A 16,692-nucleotide genomic window follows, 5' to 3' on the forward strand; every position below is an offset into this window, starting at 1 on the left:
CATCTCTGTCCTAAATGGCTTACCTCTTATCCTTAGACTGTGACCCTGGTTCTGGACTCCCCGACCATTGGGAACATCCTTCCTGCATCTTGTCTGTCTAGTCCTGTTAGAATTTTATAAGTTTCAATGAGATCCCTCTCATTCTTCTAAACTCCAGCGAGTATAAGCCCAATCGACCCAATCTCTCCTCATATGTCATTCCTGCCATCCCAGGTATCAGGCTGGCAAATCTTCGCTGCACTCCCTCCATGGCAAGAACATCCTTCCTCAGATAAGGCGACCAAAACTGCACAAATACTCAAGGTGTGGTCTCACCAAGGCCCTGTACAACTGCAGCAAGACATCCTTGCTCCTGTACTCGAACCCTCTCACTACGAATGCCAACATACCATTTGCCGCCTTAATGCTACGATACCACTAGGAATCCTGGTGCACCTAGTCCCCCGGGCATGGAGAGAGAGACTTATCGACCCGACATTTCACCCTCCGACACACCGCGCTCATATTTCTCGGTCCTGATCTTGCGGTCTGTGTGCAGGGCGTGCAGTCTCAACAGCGACGTGCCTTTATACAGCCCCTTTAATGTAGCAATAAAGGTGCGGCTATCAAACAAAAAACTGACGCCGAGCCACATAAGGAGGTACGAGGACAGGAGACCAAAGCTTGGTCACAGAGGAAGGTTTTGAGGAGCGTCTTAAAAGCAGGAGAGGCGCGGAGAGGTTTCGGGAGGGAATTCCAGAGCTTAGGGGCCCCCATGCAGCTGAAGGCACGGCCGCCCAATGGTGGAGCGATGGAAATCGGGGATGCGCAAGAGGCCAGAATTAGAGGAGCGCAGCAAGCTCGGAGGGTTGGAGGAGGTTACAGAGATAGCCATGGGGGGGGGGGGGGGGGGGGGGGGGGGGGGGGTGGAAAAGGCCATGGAGCTGTCCTGCTATTTCCATTTGGGAGCTCTGCGTGCAGGCGAATCAGCTGGCTTGCTCCGGTTCCAGAGAACTAGCCAGAATAACTCTCAATTGGAATCTAAATCCGCTCGCAATCGGGTTTGAACTATGCAGAGGCATGCAGGTAACGCCACTGACATGAATCAGTCATTCATGAAAGAATGACTTATGAAATAATATTGGGTGGCCTGCGTGTGGCGCTGTCCAGGGAGAGTATAATACTCAAACACGGGCCAGCTTGCGCAGGACATGCTTAACAGGAACTAGTGAAGGACACAACTAGACCTCCATGTTGTAAAAACAGTTGATTAAAGCTTTAACGCTTAGACCAAGTGCCGAGTAGTTTTCTTACGTCAGTCACGTTGGTTGGTGTGTATAGCTTCAAGGCTGTTAGTCTTTCACAGTGGGTGTAGCCTGGGGGAGGGGGGGGGGGGGTGTGAAATTACGGGCTCCGCTCCGGTAATCCTTTGGCGAGAAGGAAAACCGTCCTACCTCCAAACAACCTCCCCGCCACAGCCAGGAAACGGAAGCTCCATCTCTCTCCCACTGCAGACGTGCGTTTTTTTTTGCCGTTGCTCTCCCGACTGGATTATCAGGCCCGTGCGCCAACAAGTAGATTCGGCGACCGGGGAGGAGGGGGAGGAAGGGCGAAAGTCTGCCCTTCAGCGAGTCGAGCCAAGACTGCGGAGCGCGGAACAGGTTGCCCTTCGCCCAATTCGGCTGCGGGTAGAGCGGATTAAAATGATGGCGGGGCCCTTGTGCAGTTCGACTCCATCGCAGCGCTGCGCCTTTTGAGCCTCAACACATATTTTGCCGTGGCTCAGTGCAGGAGGAGGCCATTGGGCCCATCGTCCCTGTGCTGGCTCATTGGTAGACCTATCCAATTAACCCCACTCTCCCTGCTGTTCCATGCGCCCCCACCACCCAATACACCTGCACATTTTTCCCCTTCAAGTATTTATCCAATTCCCATTTCGAAAGTTACTGTTGAATCTGTTTCCACCGCCCCGTCAGGCAGCGCGTTCCAGATCACAACAACTCGCTGTGTAAAAAAAAGTTTCCTCATGTCGCCTCAGTGATGTGGAGAGACTGGAGAAGCTGGGATTGTTCTCCTTGGAGCAGAGAAGGTTAAGGGGAGGTTTACTAGAATGGTACCAGGGATGAGGGGCTTCAGTTATGTGGAGAGACTGGAAAAGCTGGGGTTGTTCTCCTTGGAGCAGAGAAGGTTAAGGGGAGGTTTACTAGAATGGTACCAGGGATGAGAGACTTCAGTTACGTGCAGAGGCTGGAGAAGCTGGGATTGTTCTCCTTGGAGCAGAGAAGGTTAAGGGGAGATTTACTAGAATGGTACCAGGGATGAGGGACTTCAGTTAATGTGGAGAGACTGGAGAAGCTGGGGTTGTTCTCCTTGGAGCAGAGAAGGTTAAGGGGAGATTTACTAGAATGGTACCAGGGATGAGGGACTTCAGTGATGTGGAGAGACTGGAGAAGCTGGGGTTGTTCTCCTTGGAGCAGAGAAGGTTAAGGGGAGATTTACTCGAATGGTACCAGGGATGAGAGACTTCAGTTACGTGCAGAGGCTGGAGAAGCTGGGATTGTTCTCCTTGGAGCAGAGAAGGTTAAGGGGAGATTTACTCGAATGGTACCAGGGATGAGAGACTTCAGTTACGTGCAGAGGCTGGAGAAGCTGGGATTGTTCTCCTTGGAGCAGAGAAGGTTAAGGGGAGATTTACTAGAATGGTACCAGGGATGAGGGACTTCAGTGATGTGGAGAGACTGGAGAAGCTGGGATTGTTCTCCTTAGAGCAGAGAAGGTTAAGGGAGATTTACTAGAATGGTACCAGGGATGAGGGACTTCAGTGATGTGGAGAGACTGGAGAAGCTGGGATTGTTCTCCTTGGAGCAGAGAAGGTTAAGGGGAGATTTGATAGAGGTGTTAAAAATCATGGATGGTAAATGAGGAGAAACTGTTTCCAGTGGCAGGAGGGTCGGTAACCAGAGGACACAGATTTAAGGTCATTAGCAAAAGAACCCGAGGGGGAGATGAGAAATCTTTTTATGCAGCGAGTTGTTGTGATCTGGAACGCACTGCCAGAAAGGGCAGCGGAAGCAGATTCAACAGTAACTTTGAAACGGGGAATTGTTTAAATACTAGAAGGGGAAAAATTTGCAGGGCTCCAATGGAGAGCTCTTTCAAAAGAGCAGGCACAGGCAGGACGAACCGAATCACCACCTTCTGTGCTGTATGATTCTACTCTTCTATTGACGTTTATCTATAGTCATTTTTCACTCGTTTAATGGTTTATCCTTGCCCTCCTTTCTTGAATCGGGGCATTACATTGGACGCCCTCCACTATTTGCACGTTTTAAAGAGGATTGAGCAATTGGGGCGGGTCTCCTAGAAACAGGAGGAGGCCATTCAGCCCCTCGAGCCTGTTAGTCATCGAGTTATACAGCACAGAAAGAGGCCCTTCGGCCCATTGTGTCCGAGCCGGCCATCAAGCCCGGTCTATTCTAATCCCATTTTCCAGCACTTGGTCCGTAGCCTTGTATGCTATGGCCTTTCAAGTGCTCATCTAAATGCTGCTTGAATGTTGAGGGTTCCTGCCTCTACCACCCTTTCAGGCAGAGAGTTCCAGATTCCAACCACCCTCTGGGTGAAAAAGTTTTTCCTCAAATCCCCTCTAAACCTCCTGCCCCCTACCTTGAATCTATGCCCCCTGGTTATTGACCCCTCTACTAAGGGGAAAAGTTCCTTTCTATCGACCCTATCTATGCCCCATATAATTTTGTACACCTCAATCAGGTCCCCCTCAGCCTTCTCTGCTCTAAGGAAAACAACACCAGCCTGTCCAGTCTCTCTTCATAGCTGAAGCGCTCCAGCCCAGGTAACATCCTGGTAAATCTCCTCTGCACCCTCTCCAATGCAATCACATCCTTCCTATAGTGTGGCGACCAGAACTGCACACAGTATTCCAGCTGTGGCCTAACTAGTGTTTTGTGCAGCTCCATCATAACCTCCCTACTCTTATATTCTATGCTTCAGCTAATGAAGGCAAGTATCCCATATGCCTTCTTAAGCACCTTATCTACCTGTCCTCCTGCCTTCAGGGATCTATGTACATGCACACCAAGGTCCCTCTGATCCTCAAGCCTAGTCTATGCAAGAAAAACAGAACATGCAGGAGGTCAGGCAGCATCTACGGAGAGAGAAACAGAGTACTTTCCTCAGAATTTAATCCCTTTAACACAATCTGGCGAATCTGTGTTGCACCGTTTATTGTTTCCAACACTTTCCCCACACCATCCTTCAGTATAACTCCATTCCTCCGTCGTTTAGAAACACCAACAGAACAGATTTACGCACTATATACGCGCCATAGCTGCTATGAGCAGTCCAAGCCTCTCTGCAATTATAATTAACTAAGATGTGGAGATGCCGGAGTTGGACTGGGGTGGACAACTGTAACAAGTCGCACAACACCAGGTTATAGTCCAACAGCTTTATTTGAAATCACAAGCTTTCGGAGCGCTGCTCCTTCGTCAGGTGAAGTGAAGAGAGAGGCATAAAGACACAGCTTATATAGTCAGAGAATACTGTCAGATGTTTACAGGTAATCTTTCTAACTGCCATTTATCACACCTCGGCAGAGAGATAATCACAGCAATCAAAGGTGTGAATGGTGTCCAAACAGGTCAGTCAGGAAAACATTACATCAAAGAACAATGAGGTGGGGTCACAAGGGGTCAAATGTTGCAGATGCTGGGGTCTGTGAGAAAACCAAAAAAAAAAATTTTTTTTTTTTTTGCTGGAAATCACAGCAGGTCCGGCCGCAAAGCATCCTACGCGCTCTCATCCCACGTACTCCCCGCATGGGAGACTTCTACTGCCTCCCAAAGATACACAAAGCCAACACACCCGGACGTCCTATCATATCATGCAACGGAACCCTGTGTGAGAACCTCTCTGGATACGTCGAGGGCATCCTGAAACCCATCGTACAGGGAACCCCCAGCTTCTGTCGCGACACTACAGACTTCTTACAGAAACTCAGCACCCACGGACCAGTTGAACCAGGAACACTCCTCGCCACGATGGACGTCTCGGCACTCTACACCAGTATCCCCCACGATGATGGCATCGCTGCGACAGCCTCGGTACTCAACACCAACAACAGCCAATCTCCAGACTCCATCCTACAACTCATCCGCTTCATCCTTGACCACAATGTCTTCACCTTCGACAACCAGTTCTTTACCCAAACACACGGAACAGCCATGGGGACCAAATTCGCACCCCAATATGCCAACATCTTAATGCACAGGTTCGAGCAAGACTTCTTCGCTGCACAGGACCTCCAACCAACGCTATACACCAGATACATCGACGACATTTTCTTCCTATGGACCCACGGCGAAGAATCACTGAAAAGACTACATGATAACATCAACAAGTTCCATCCCACCATCAAACTCACCATGGACTACTCCTCAGAATCGGTTTCATTCTTGGACACACGAATCGCCATCAAAGACGGACACCTCAGCACTTCACTCTACCGCAAGCCCACGGACAACCTCACGATGCTCCACTTCTCCAGCTTCCACCCTAACCACGTTAAGAAGCCATCCCCTATGGACAAGCCCTGCGAATACACAGGATCTGCTCAGACGAGGAGGAACGCGATGGACACCTACAGACGCTGAAAGACGCCCTCGTAAGAACGGGATACGACGCTCGACTCGTCGATCGACAGTTCCGACGGGCCACAGCAAAAAATCGCATAGACCTCCTCAGAAGACAAACATGGGACACAACCAACAGAGTACCCTTCATCGTCCAGTACTTCCCCGGAGCGGAGAAACTACGCCATGTTCTTCGCAGCCTTCAACATGTCATCGATGACGACGAACACCTCGCTAAGGCCATCCCCACGCCACCACTACTCGCCTTCAAAACAGCCGCCTAACCTCAAACAGACCATCGTTCGCAGCAAATTACCCAGCTTTCAGGAGAACAGCAACCACGACACCACACAACCCTGCCACGGCAACCACTGCAAGACATGCCAGATCATCAACACGGATACCATCATCACACGTGAGGACACCACCCACCAGGTACATGGTACATACTCATGTGACTCGGCCAACGTTGTCTACCTCATACGTTGCAGGAAAGGATGCCCCGGAGCATGGTACATCGGCGAAACCATGCAGACACTGCGACAATGGATGAATGGACACCGCACAACAATCGCCAGGCAGGAGTGTTCCCTCCCAGTCGGGGAACACTTCAGCAGTCAAGGACATTCAGCCTCCGATCTTCGGGTAAGCATTCTCCAAGGCGGCCTTCGAGACACACGACAACGCAAAATCGTCGAGCAGAAACTGATAGCCAAGTTCCGCACTCATGAGGACGGCCTCAACCGGGATCTTGGGTTCATGTCACGCTACATGTAACCCCACCTGACGCAGTCATCCAGACTCGCGTCGTCGTTGGCTTGTTCTCTCTACACAGATGCGGCCGGACCTGCTGTGATTTCCAGCAAAAAAAATGTTTTTTTGTTTGTTTTTTGTTTTTCATACAGACCCCAGCATCTGCAACATTTGACCCCTTGTGACCCCACCTCATTGTTCTTTGATGATTGGACACCATTCACACCTTTGACTGCTGTGATTATCTCTCTGCCGAGGCGTGAAAAAGGGCAGTTAGAAAGATTACCTGTAATCATCTGGCAGTATTCTCTGACTATATATGCTGTGCCTATATGCATCTCTTCATTTCACCTGACGAAGGAGCAGCGCTCCGAAAGCTTGTGATTTCAAATAAAGCTGTTGGACTATAACCTGGTGTGTGACTTCTTATAATTAACTAAGGGAGGCCATTTGGCCCATCGTGCCTGTGCCAGCTCTTTGAAAGAGCCATCCATTTAGTCCCACACCCCCCCAACCCCATGCTCCTCTAGACCCGTACAGCACAGGAGAAAGGCCACATTTTGGACCTCGAAGGGCACTCGTAGCGCCCAAAAAAAGTGGGCGCCACGGATCCAAATTTTGCGCCCCCAAAGGGGAGGCGAAAAGAATTTCTTTCCACTCAGAGTTGTCAGGGACCTAGGACGCTCGACCTGAAACGGTGGTGGCAGCTGATTCCATCAGTAATTTTAAAAGGGAGGAGTCGGAAAATGAGGAACTTGGGTTACGGACAAAAAGCAGGGGGGGGACGTGGGACTTGGAAAGGGCCATAGAAACATAGAAGATAGGAGCAGGAGTAGGCCATTCGGCCACTCGAGCCTGCTCCGCCATTCAATGCGATCATGGCTGATCATCCAAATTCAGTAACCTGTCCCTGCTTTCTCCCCATATCCCTTGATCCCTTTAGCCTTACGAAATATATCCAACTCCTTCTTGAATATATTTAATGAATTGGCCTTCACTGCCTTCTGTGGTAGAGAATTCCACAGGTTCACCACTCTCTGGGTGAAGAAATTCCTCCTCATCTCTGACCTAAATAGCTTACCCCTTATCCTTAGACTGTGACCCCTGGTTCTGGACTCCCCCGCCATCGGGAACATCCTTCCTGCATCTAGTCTGTCTAGTCCTGTTAGAATTTTACAAGTTTCAATGAGATCCCCTCTCATTCTTCTATACTCCAGCGAGGGATAAGCCTAATCGACCCAATCTCTCCTCATACGTCATTCCTGCCATCCCAGGTATCAGTCTGGTGAATCTTTGCTGCACTCTCTCCATGGCAAGAACATCCTTCCTCAGATAAGGCGACCAAAACTTCCACCACCTCCCCCCCAATCTCCCAGAATCGTACAGCACAGAGGGGAGGCCGTTCGGCCCATCGACAGCGATAAGATGGACCTTTCCCACCCGGGGGAACAGGCTCTCTTCACCTCTCCCAGCACAAAGGCGCCGCGGACTCGAACGCGGAAAGCTCGGCACCTCTCGTCGCTCCGTACCTGGTGGGTGGTAACGATCTCCGAGGCACCCATCCCACGCGCTGTCGTTTTCCTCGTCCGAATCGGAGTACGCCTGGACTAACTGCAGGCCGGTCGCCCCACCACCGTGCACCAGCCTCACCTGACCCCTACAGAGAGAGAGAGAGAACGAGAGAGAGAGACAGACAGAGCAGGACAAAAACATGATATACACTAGCACACGTTCCGAGTCCAGAGACTGGACTGTTCAAGGGTTGGGGTGGTCTGTCGGGGAACATTACCTTTGTATTTATCGCGCGCACCTCAATTTTACCGTACAGGGCCACGCGTCTACCAGAAACCCAGTGCCAGCCATGGCCCAGTGGGCCGCACTTTCGCCTCGGAGTCAGAAGGTTGTGGGTTCGAGACCCACTCCAGGGACTTGAGCACATAAAGCTACACTGACACTCCAGTGCAGTGCTGAGGGAGGGCTGCACTGTCGGAGATGCCGTCTTTCAGGATGAGACGTTAAACCGAGGCCCCATCTGCCCACTCCGGTGGATGCAAAAGATCCCACGGCCACGATTGGAAGAGTTCTCCCCGGTGTCCTGGGGCCAATATTTATCCCTTATCCAAAATCACTAAATCAGATGATCTGGTCATTTATTGCATTGGTGGTTGTGGGAGCTTGCTGTGCGCAAATTCTCTGCCGCGTTTTCTACACTACAACAGTGACTACACTTCAAAAAAAAAAGTACTTCATAGGCTGTAAAGCGCTTCGAGATTTCACAAGTGTCGATTTTTTTTCCCCTTTCTGCGTAGGGAAAGTCACCTGAAGATTACTGCCTGAAAAAAAAAATCACACCTATTTTATTTCTATTGATTGACTTAAGGTACGGATCCCCTCCTCACTAGTCGGGCGACAAGCGGCTTTATGACGACGGCAGTGTTGCATCGCTCAACATGCACAGCGGACTGTTCAGTCGCTAAAATGCACCGGTGCTTAAAGCAGACACCATCCAGGACAAAGCAGCCCACTTGATTGGCACCCCATCCACCACCTTAAACATTCCCTCCCTCCACCACCGGCGCACCGTGGCTGCAGTGTGTAGCATCTACAAGATGCACTGCAGCAACTCACCAAGGTTCCTTCGGCAGCACCTCCCAAACCCGCGACCTCTTCCACCTAGAAGGACAAGGGCAGCAGGTGCATGGGAACACCACCACCTCCAAGTTCCCCTCCAAGTCACACACCATCCCGACTTAGAAATATATCGGCCGATCCTTCATCGTCGCTGGGTCAAAATCCTGGAACTCCCTCCCTAACAGCACTGTGGGAGAACCTTCACCACACGGACTGCAGCGGTTCAAAAAGGCAGCTAGCTCACCGTCACCTTCTCAAGGGCAACGAGGGATGGGCAATAAATGCTGGCCTTGCCAGCGACGCCCACATCACGAACAAATTTTTAAAAAGCCTGCCCCATTAATGTCGCACAGTCCAACAGCTGGAACTAAACAGATCCCGAGGTCACAGTTGCATTGGCGTCTCGGAAGGGAACTTTGAAGATTGGAACACGCTCGGAAATCTCGAGCACCGGGTCAGAAAAAGGTAGCAGCCTGAAATGACCACCTTTCCTTTCTCCTCCAGCGCTCTTGGCTCAGACTCAGAAGGTTGTCGGTTCAAGACCCACTCCAGAGGCTTGAGCACAAAAATCTAGGCTGGCGCTGCAGTGCCGAGGGAGTGCTGCACTGTCGGAGGCACCTCAAAGCACTGGAGAGGTACCGCCAACGTTGCCTCCGCAAGATCCTGCAAATCCATTGGCAGGATAGGCGCACCAACGTCAGTGTTCTTGCTCAGGCCAGCATCGAAGCTTTGACCACGCTCGATCAGCTCCGATGGACGGGTCACATTGTCCGCATGCCCGATACGAGACTCCCAAAACAAGCGCTCTATTCGGAGCTCCGGCACGGCAAGAGAGCCCCAGGTGGGCAGAGGAAATGCTTCAAGGACACCCTCAAAGCCTCCTTGAAAAAGTGCAACATCCCCACCGACACCTGGGAATCCCTGGCCCAAGACCGCACAAAGTGGAGGAGAAGCATCCGGGAAGGTGCCGAACACCGAGTCTCTTCGCTGGGAGTAAGCGGAAGCCAAGCGCAGGCAGCGGGAGGAACGCACGTCAACCCAAGCACCCCACCCACCCGCCCCTTCAACCACCGTCTGCCCCACCTGTGACAGAGACTGTAGGTCCCGCATTGGACTCATAGAAGATAGGAGCAGGAGTTGGCCATTCAGCCCCTCGAGCCTGCTCCGCTATTTAATGAGATCCTGGCTGATCATCCAAATTCAGTACCCTGTCCCTGCTTTCTCCCCATATCCCTTTAGCATTAAGAAATATACCTAACTCCTTCTTGAATATATTTAATGAATTGGCCTCAACTGCCTTGTGTGGTAGAGAATTCCACAGGTTCACCACTCTCTGGGTGAAGAAATTCCTCCTCATCTGTGTCCTAAATGGCTTACCCCTTATCCTTAGACTGTGACCCCTGGTTCTGGACTCCCCCGCCATTCGGAACATCCTTCCTGCATCCAGTCTGTCCAGTCCCGTTAGAATTTTATAAGTTTCATTGAGATCCCCTCTCATTCTTCTAAACTCTAGCGAATATAAGCCTAATCGACCCAATCTCTCCTCATACGTCAATCCTGCCATCCCAGTTATCAGTCACCTGCGAACTCATTTTTAGTGAGAGTTCCGAGGGACTGCCTAAAAAGCAGCAGCAGCATAAAAGACACCGTCAGAATTGCTATACAGACTAGCATGGCACTGCTGCAGGCTAGCGTGGGGTGTGGAGCATGGCGTTGTGTGTGGCGGTGAACCTGGCCTGTCCCTTTAAGCTAGAAACAGCACAGCCCCAGTCCACAAGCCGGCAGCGATCAGAGGGGTGTTGTAATTGGGCTCCAGGTCAGTGACTGACCTTTTACCTCGCCACCAATTAGATTGCTTTGCGTCTGCAACAAACTGCGATAAAGAAAGAACGTTATATGACTTTCCAACCCGGCACTTCGGGAACAGGCTGCCTTCACCTTGCACTAGACAGCGCTTTCCACAACCTCGGGGTGTCCCAGGGCGCTTCACAGCCAATTAAGCGCTTTTTAAAGGGTAGGCACTGTTGAAATGCGGCAGCCAATTTAGGGCACAGCACGCTCCCACAAACAGTAAGAAGATAAATGACCAGATCATGTGTGTTGGTTGAGGGATAAATATTGGGCCCAGGACACTGGAGAGAAATCGCCCTGCTCCTCTTCCACTAGTAGCCACGGGATCTTTAACATCATATCTGAGGGGGCAGACATCTCAACGGCAACTCATACAGTGCAGCACTCCCTCAGTACTGCCCCTCCGACAGTGCAGCGCTCCCTCAGTACTGCCCCTCCGACAGTGCAGCACTCCCTCAGTACTGCCCCTCCGACAGTGCGGCGCTCCCTCAGTACTGCCCCTCCGACAGAGCAGCACTCCCTCAGTACTGCCCCTCCGACAGTGCAGCGCTCCCTCAGTACTGCCCCTCCGACAGTGCAGCACTCCCTCAGTACTGCCCCTCCGACAGTGCGGCGCTCCCTCAGTACTGCCCCTCCGACAGAGCGGCGCTCCCTCAGTACTGCTCCTCCGACAGTGCGGCGCTCCCTCAGTACTGCCCCTCCGACAGAGCGGCGCTCCCTCAGTACTGCCCCTCCGACAGTGCGGCGCTCCCTCAGTACTGCCCCTCCGACAGTGCGGCGCTCTCTCAGTACTGCCCCTCCGACAGTGCGGCGCTCTCTCAGTACTGCCCCTCCGACAGAGCGGCGCTCCCTCAGTACTGCCCCTCCGACAGTGCGGCGCTCTCTCAGTACTGCCCCTCCGACAGAGCGGCGCTCCCTCAGTACTGCTCCTCCGACAGTGCGGCGCTCCCTCAGTACTGCCCCTCCGACAGTGCGGCGCTCCCTCAGTACTGCCCCTCCGACAGAGCGGCGCTCCCTCAGTACTGCTCCTCCGACAGTGCGGCGCTCCCTCAGTACTGCCCCTCCGACAGTGCGGCGCTCCCTCTGTACTGCCCCTCCGACAGTGCGGCGCTCCCTCAGTACTGCCCCTCCGACAGTGCGGCGCTCCCTCAGTACTGCCCCTCCGACAGTGCGGCGCTCCCTCAGTACTGCTCCTCCGACAGTGCGGCGCTCCCTCAATACTGCCCCTCCGACAGTGCGGCGCTCCCTCAGTACAGCCCCTCCGACAGTGCAGCGCTCCCTCAGTACTGCTCCTCCGACAGTGCGGCGCTCCCTCAGTACTGCCCCTCCGACAGTGCGGCGCTCCCTCAGTACTGCTCCTCTGACAATTTTTTTTAAATATTCGTTCCTGGGATGTGGGCGTCGCGGGCAAGGCCTGCATTTATTGCCCATCCCTAATTGCCCTTGAGAAGGTGGTGGAGAGCCGCTTTCTTGAACCGCTGAAGTCCGTGCAGTGAAGGAACTTGCCACTTATCAGCCCAAGCCTGAATGTCGTCCAGGTCTTGCTGCATGCAGGTACGGACTGCTTCATTATGAGGAGTTGTGAATGGTGCTGAACACTGCGCAATCTTCAGCGAACATCCCCACTTCTGGCCTTATGGAGGGAAGGTCATTGATGAAGCAGCTGAAGATGGTTGGGCCTAGGACACTGCCTTGAGGAACTCCTGCAGCGATGTCCTGGAGCTGAGATGATTGACCTCAAACAACCACAACCGTCTTTCTTTGTGCTAGGTATGACTCCAGCCAGTGGAGACCTTTCCCCCTTATTCCCATTGACTTCAGTTTTACTGGGGCTCCTTGATGCCACATTCGGTCTAATGCTGCGTTGTTGTCAAGGGCAGTCACTCTCACCTCACCTCTGTAATTCGGCTCTTTCGTCCATGTTTGGACCAAGACTGTAATGAGGTCTGGAGCCAAGTGACTCAAACTAGTCAGCAGGATCTCGCAGATCATGGGCCCTGGATTACAGAGCTCGAGTCTCTGGATTTGGGGCTTGAATGCATAAACTCATGACTCAGAGGTCGAGGGAGTGAGACCCACTGAGCCACAGCGGACAGTTAAATGCACCAGAATTAACTACAGGAAACTCTCGATTTACCGGCACCTAAATAACCGGAAATCTCGGTTAACCGGCAAAATTCAGGAGTAGATTCAAGTAAGTTTTATTACTTGCCTTCCTCCATCTGTTGCTGTGCAAGGGTGTGGCTGCAGCTGTTGCTAAGCTACAGAGACGCTTGGAACTTGTGGATATTGTTCTGAAGCTGCTGCTAAGCAACAGGGTTTGTTGCTTTATACGGAGCTCTCAGCTCCGTATCTTTTACCATAGCTTTTGGTTATCCGGAATTTTTGATGAACCAGCACCACGTTGGTCCCGTCGGTGCCGGGTAAAAAAAAGTTTCCTGTAGTTTCTTTTTTGAAGATTTTTAAAGGTACTGGGGGGAAAGAAATGTATACTACTACTGGAAAAGACAGACTTGCATTTATACAGCGCCTTTCATGACCACCGGACGTCTCAAAGCGCTTTACAGCCAATGAAGTATTTTTGAAGTGGGGTCACTGTTGTAGTGTGGGAAACGCAGCAGCCAATTTGCACACAGCAAGCTCCCACAAACAGCAATGTGATAATGACCAGATAATCTGTTTTTGTTATGTTGGTTGAGGGAAAGCACCAAGTTGTTGAGTGACACCTTAAGTTTAATGAGCTTTACATTCTTAAGTGTTGTACCTGGAGGCGAAGATCATGGCCTCTCAAAATGGCACTTCCTGATCTCACCCCTGGACGGTCCTAGCTCTAATTTTAAAGGTTGTTCCTTCCCTTGTTCACGACTCCCCCCCCCCCCCCACCCCCCACCCCCCGCAACCAGAGGAAATAGTTTCTCTCTATTAACTTCTTTAATCATTTTAGCAACAACTCGATTGCATCACCCCTTAATCATCTGTACTCGAGAGAACACAAGCCTGGCCTGAATTTAATTTCACAGCTTGCCGGGATGGGGTTTGAACAGCCAACCAGCGGGCTGCTAGTCCGTGACAAAAAGCACTATCGCGCGTCTTGGGGGCCTGGCCTGTATGTCCCGCAGAAAGGCAAAGAACGAACCTTGCTTCGTCGTGCCTGATCATGTCCTCGCAAACAATGGGATTACTTCTGTTTGTTTAAATTCTCATCCTCGGGTTCAAACCTCTCCGTGGCCTCGCTCCTCTCTATCTCGGAGGGTTGTAGGGCTGGAGACCGTCACCGGGGTCTCTGCACTCGCCCAATTCTGGCCTCTTGCACATTCCCCGATATGAAATCGCTCCACCCTTGGCGGCCGCGCCTTCAGCTGCCGGGGAGCCCCCAAGCTCTGGAATTCCCTCCCTAAACCTCTCCACCCCTCTCCTCCTCCGAGACGCTCCTTAAAAACTAGTCTGGCGGCCTCGCAGGAACCCATTCCGGCAGGATTGGGGCAGCAACGCACCAGCCTTGGAGAAGAGGGCGGAGGCTTCCCGTCTCCGCCTGCCCTGGCTGCATTTCCCCCCTTACGGTTGGCTCAGGGCCCGGGAGCAGGGTCACCGTCCTCTTGGTCACAGGTCGGGGTAAACCCGAGAAAAGCCAGAACAACAAGGCCCATGACCCCACGACCGGGAGCACTGAAGGAAATGACGGCAGTCTCAGTGGAGTGAGTGAGTGAGTGAATATAACACAATAAATCACACCTTGGTCTGTCCCCCAACACCTCTGCCACTTTCTCCTCCTTTAAGCATCTCACCTTGTCCCACCCCTCACCTCATTTAAAATTCTTGTTCTCTATCACCCACCCAAGTACCAAAAACATTTTATCACCGAGATATCCTTGCTGCTTTCCTCCCTTAGCCTCTACACTGAGTGACTTCTCATCCTCTGCAATTTCAACCTCCATCTCAATTCATCACGCTCTCTCTCTCTCCTCCGAGTTCATGAACCTCCGATCCTCCCTTAATCTCTCCCTCCACGTGAACTCCCCAAACCATATTCACGGCCACGCCATCTCCCGTGGCCTCGCTACTCCCATGGTGTCAATCGAAGATAAGGCCATCTGTGGCCACTCCCTTCCACCCACATCCACCCCCCCCCACCTTCCTTCTGTGTCTGCCCCTTGAAAAAAGTCTCTCCCAACTCTCTCACAACTGCACTTACGAAATCCCAACTGTCCAGCCTTTGGCCCTCCATTCACCGATCTGCTCAACCACACCCTCACCACCATCTTTGATGCTCTAGTCCCTGTTAAAAACATTACACTCTCTCACCCTGGCCATTCCCCTGGTACGGCCCACATCTCCGCTGCCTCAAGTCCAAGGGATGCAGACTTGAACGGATATGGCGGACAACTGGTTTAGCCATTCGCCGCCAGGTCTGGCTGGACCACATAAAGCATTATCGGGTCCTGCTCTCGTCCGTCAAAACTGCTCACTATTCCAGAATCATTCTGGAATGCAAAGATAACCCCCCGGTTACTATTTTCTACTGCTAACCGTCTTCTTAAACCCCTCTCCCCCATCTCCTCCACACTCACCTCCAGTAACAAGTACGAAGAGCTCATGGACTTCTTTGTCTCTAAGATTGAAACCATCCGATCAGCTGCCTCTGCCACTTCCCTTCCTTCCCCATGCCCACTGGGCCAAACTTTCGGTTCCCTCCTGCCCTAGCCCTGAACTCACACCTTTCTCCAGTTTCTCTCCAATCTCGCCTCTTGATCGCTCCACGCTCACCTTGTCCATGAGACCCACGTCCTGCTCCCTCAACCCTATTCCCACCAAACTGCTGACCACCCAACTTCCTTTTCTGGCTCCCATGTTAGCTGACATTGTTCTCTCTCCTCAGGTACTGTCCCCCCTCCCTCAAATCTGCCGTCATCACCCCTCTCCTAAAAAAAACTACTATTAACCCCTCCGGCCTTGCAAACTACCGCCCCATCTCCAACTTCCCTTTCCTCTCCAAAGCCCTTGACCGTGTTGTCGCCTCCCAAATCCGTGCCCATCTTTCCTGGAACATGTTTGAATCCCTCCAATCCGGGTTTCGCACCTGCCACAGTACCGAAACGGCCATGCAAGTCACAACTGACATCCTTTGCGACTGTGACAAAGGTAAACTATCCCTCCTCGCCCTTCTTGAACTGCCTGCAGCCTTTGACACTCCATCCTCCTCCAACGTCGCTCCACCATCATCCAGCTGGGTGGGACTGCACTCGCCTGGTTCCATTCATATCTAATCGTAGCCAGAGAATCACCTGCAACGGCTTCTCTTCCCGCTCCCGCATCGTTACCTCTGGTGTCCCCCAAGGATCTATCCTTGGGCCCCTCCTATTTCTCATCTAAATGCTGCCCCTTGGCGACACCATCTGAAAACACAGCGTCAGTTTCCACATGTACGCTGACGACACCCAGCTCTACCTCACTACCACTTCTCTCGACCCCTCCCATGTCTCTAAATTGTCAGACTGCTTGTCCGACATACAGTTCTGGATGAGCAGAAATTTTCTCCAATTAAATATTGGGAAGACCGAAGCCATTGTTTTCGGTCCCTGCCACAAACTCCGTTCCCGAGCCGCGGACTCCATCCCTCTCCCTAACATCTGTCTGAGGCTGAACCACACTGTTCGCAACCTTGGTGTCATATTTCACCCTGAAATGAGCTTCCGACAACAGATCCATGGCATAACAAAGACCGCCTATTTCCACCTCTGTAACATCGCCTGTCTCCGCCCTTGCCTCAGCTCATCTGCTGCTGAAACCCTCATCCATGCCTTTGTTACCTCCAGACTTGACTATTCCAACA

General features: G+C 52.0%; 1 protein-coding gene across 1 annotated transcript in view; it reads right to left on the reverse strand.

Annotated features, from left to right (window-relative positions):
* LOC147118316 (DDB1- and CUL4-associated factor 11-like) overlaps positions 1-16,692 on the reverse strand; it is a 30,140-nt gene that overhangs the window by 10,879 nt on the left and 2,569 nt on the right. The window contains exon 2 of the mRNA XM_085983883.1: positions 7,910-8,037. Coding sequence (XP_085840009.1) covers positions 7,910-8,037 — 128 coding nt within the window. The remainder of the gene's footprint in view (positions 1-7,909; positions 8,038-16,692) is intronic.

This window comes from Somniosus microcephalus, chromosome 4 (genome assembly GCF_052327205.1).
Source record: "Somniosus microcephalus isolate GS21.2 chromosome 4, FLI_Smic_1.0, whole genome shotgun sequence".
NCBI classification, from domain to species: Eukaryota; Metazoa; Chordata; class Chondrichthyes; order Squaliformes; family Somniosidae; genus Somniosus; species Somniosus microcephalus.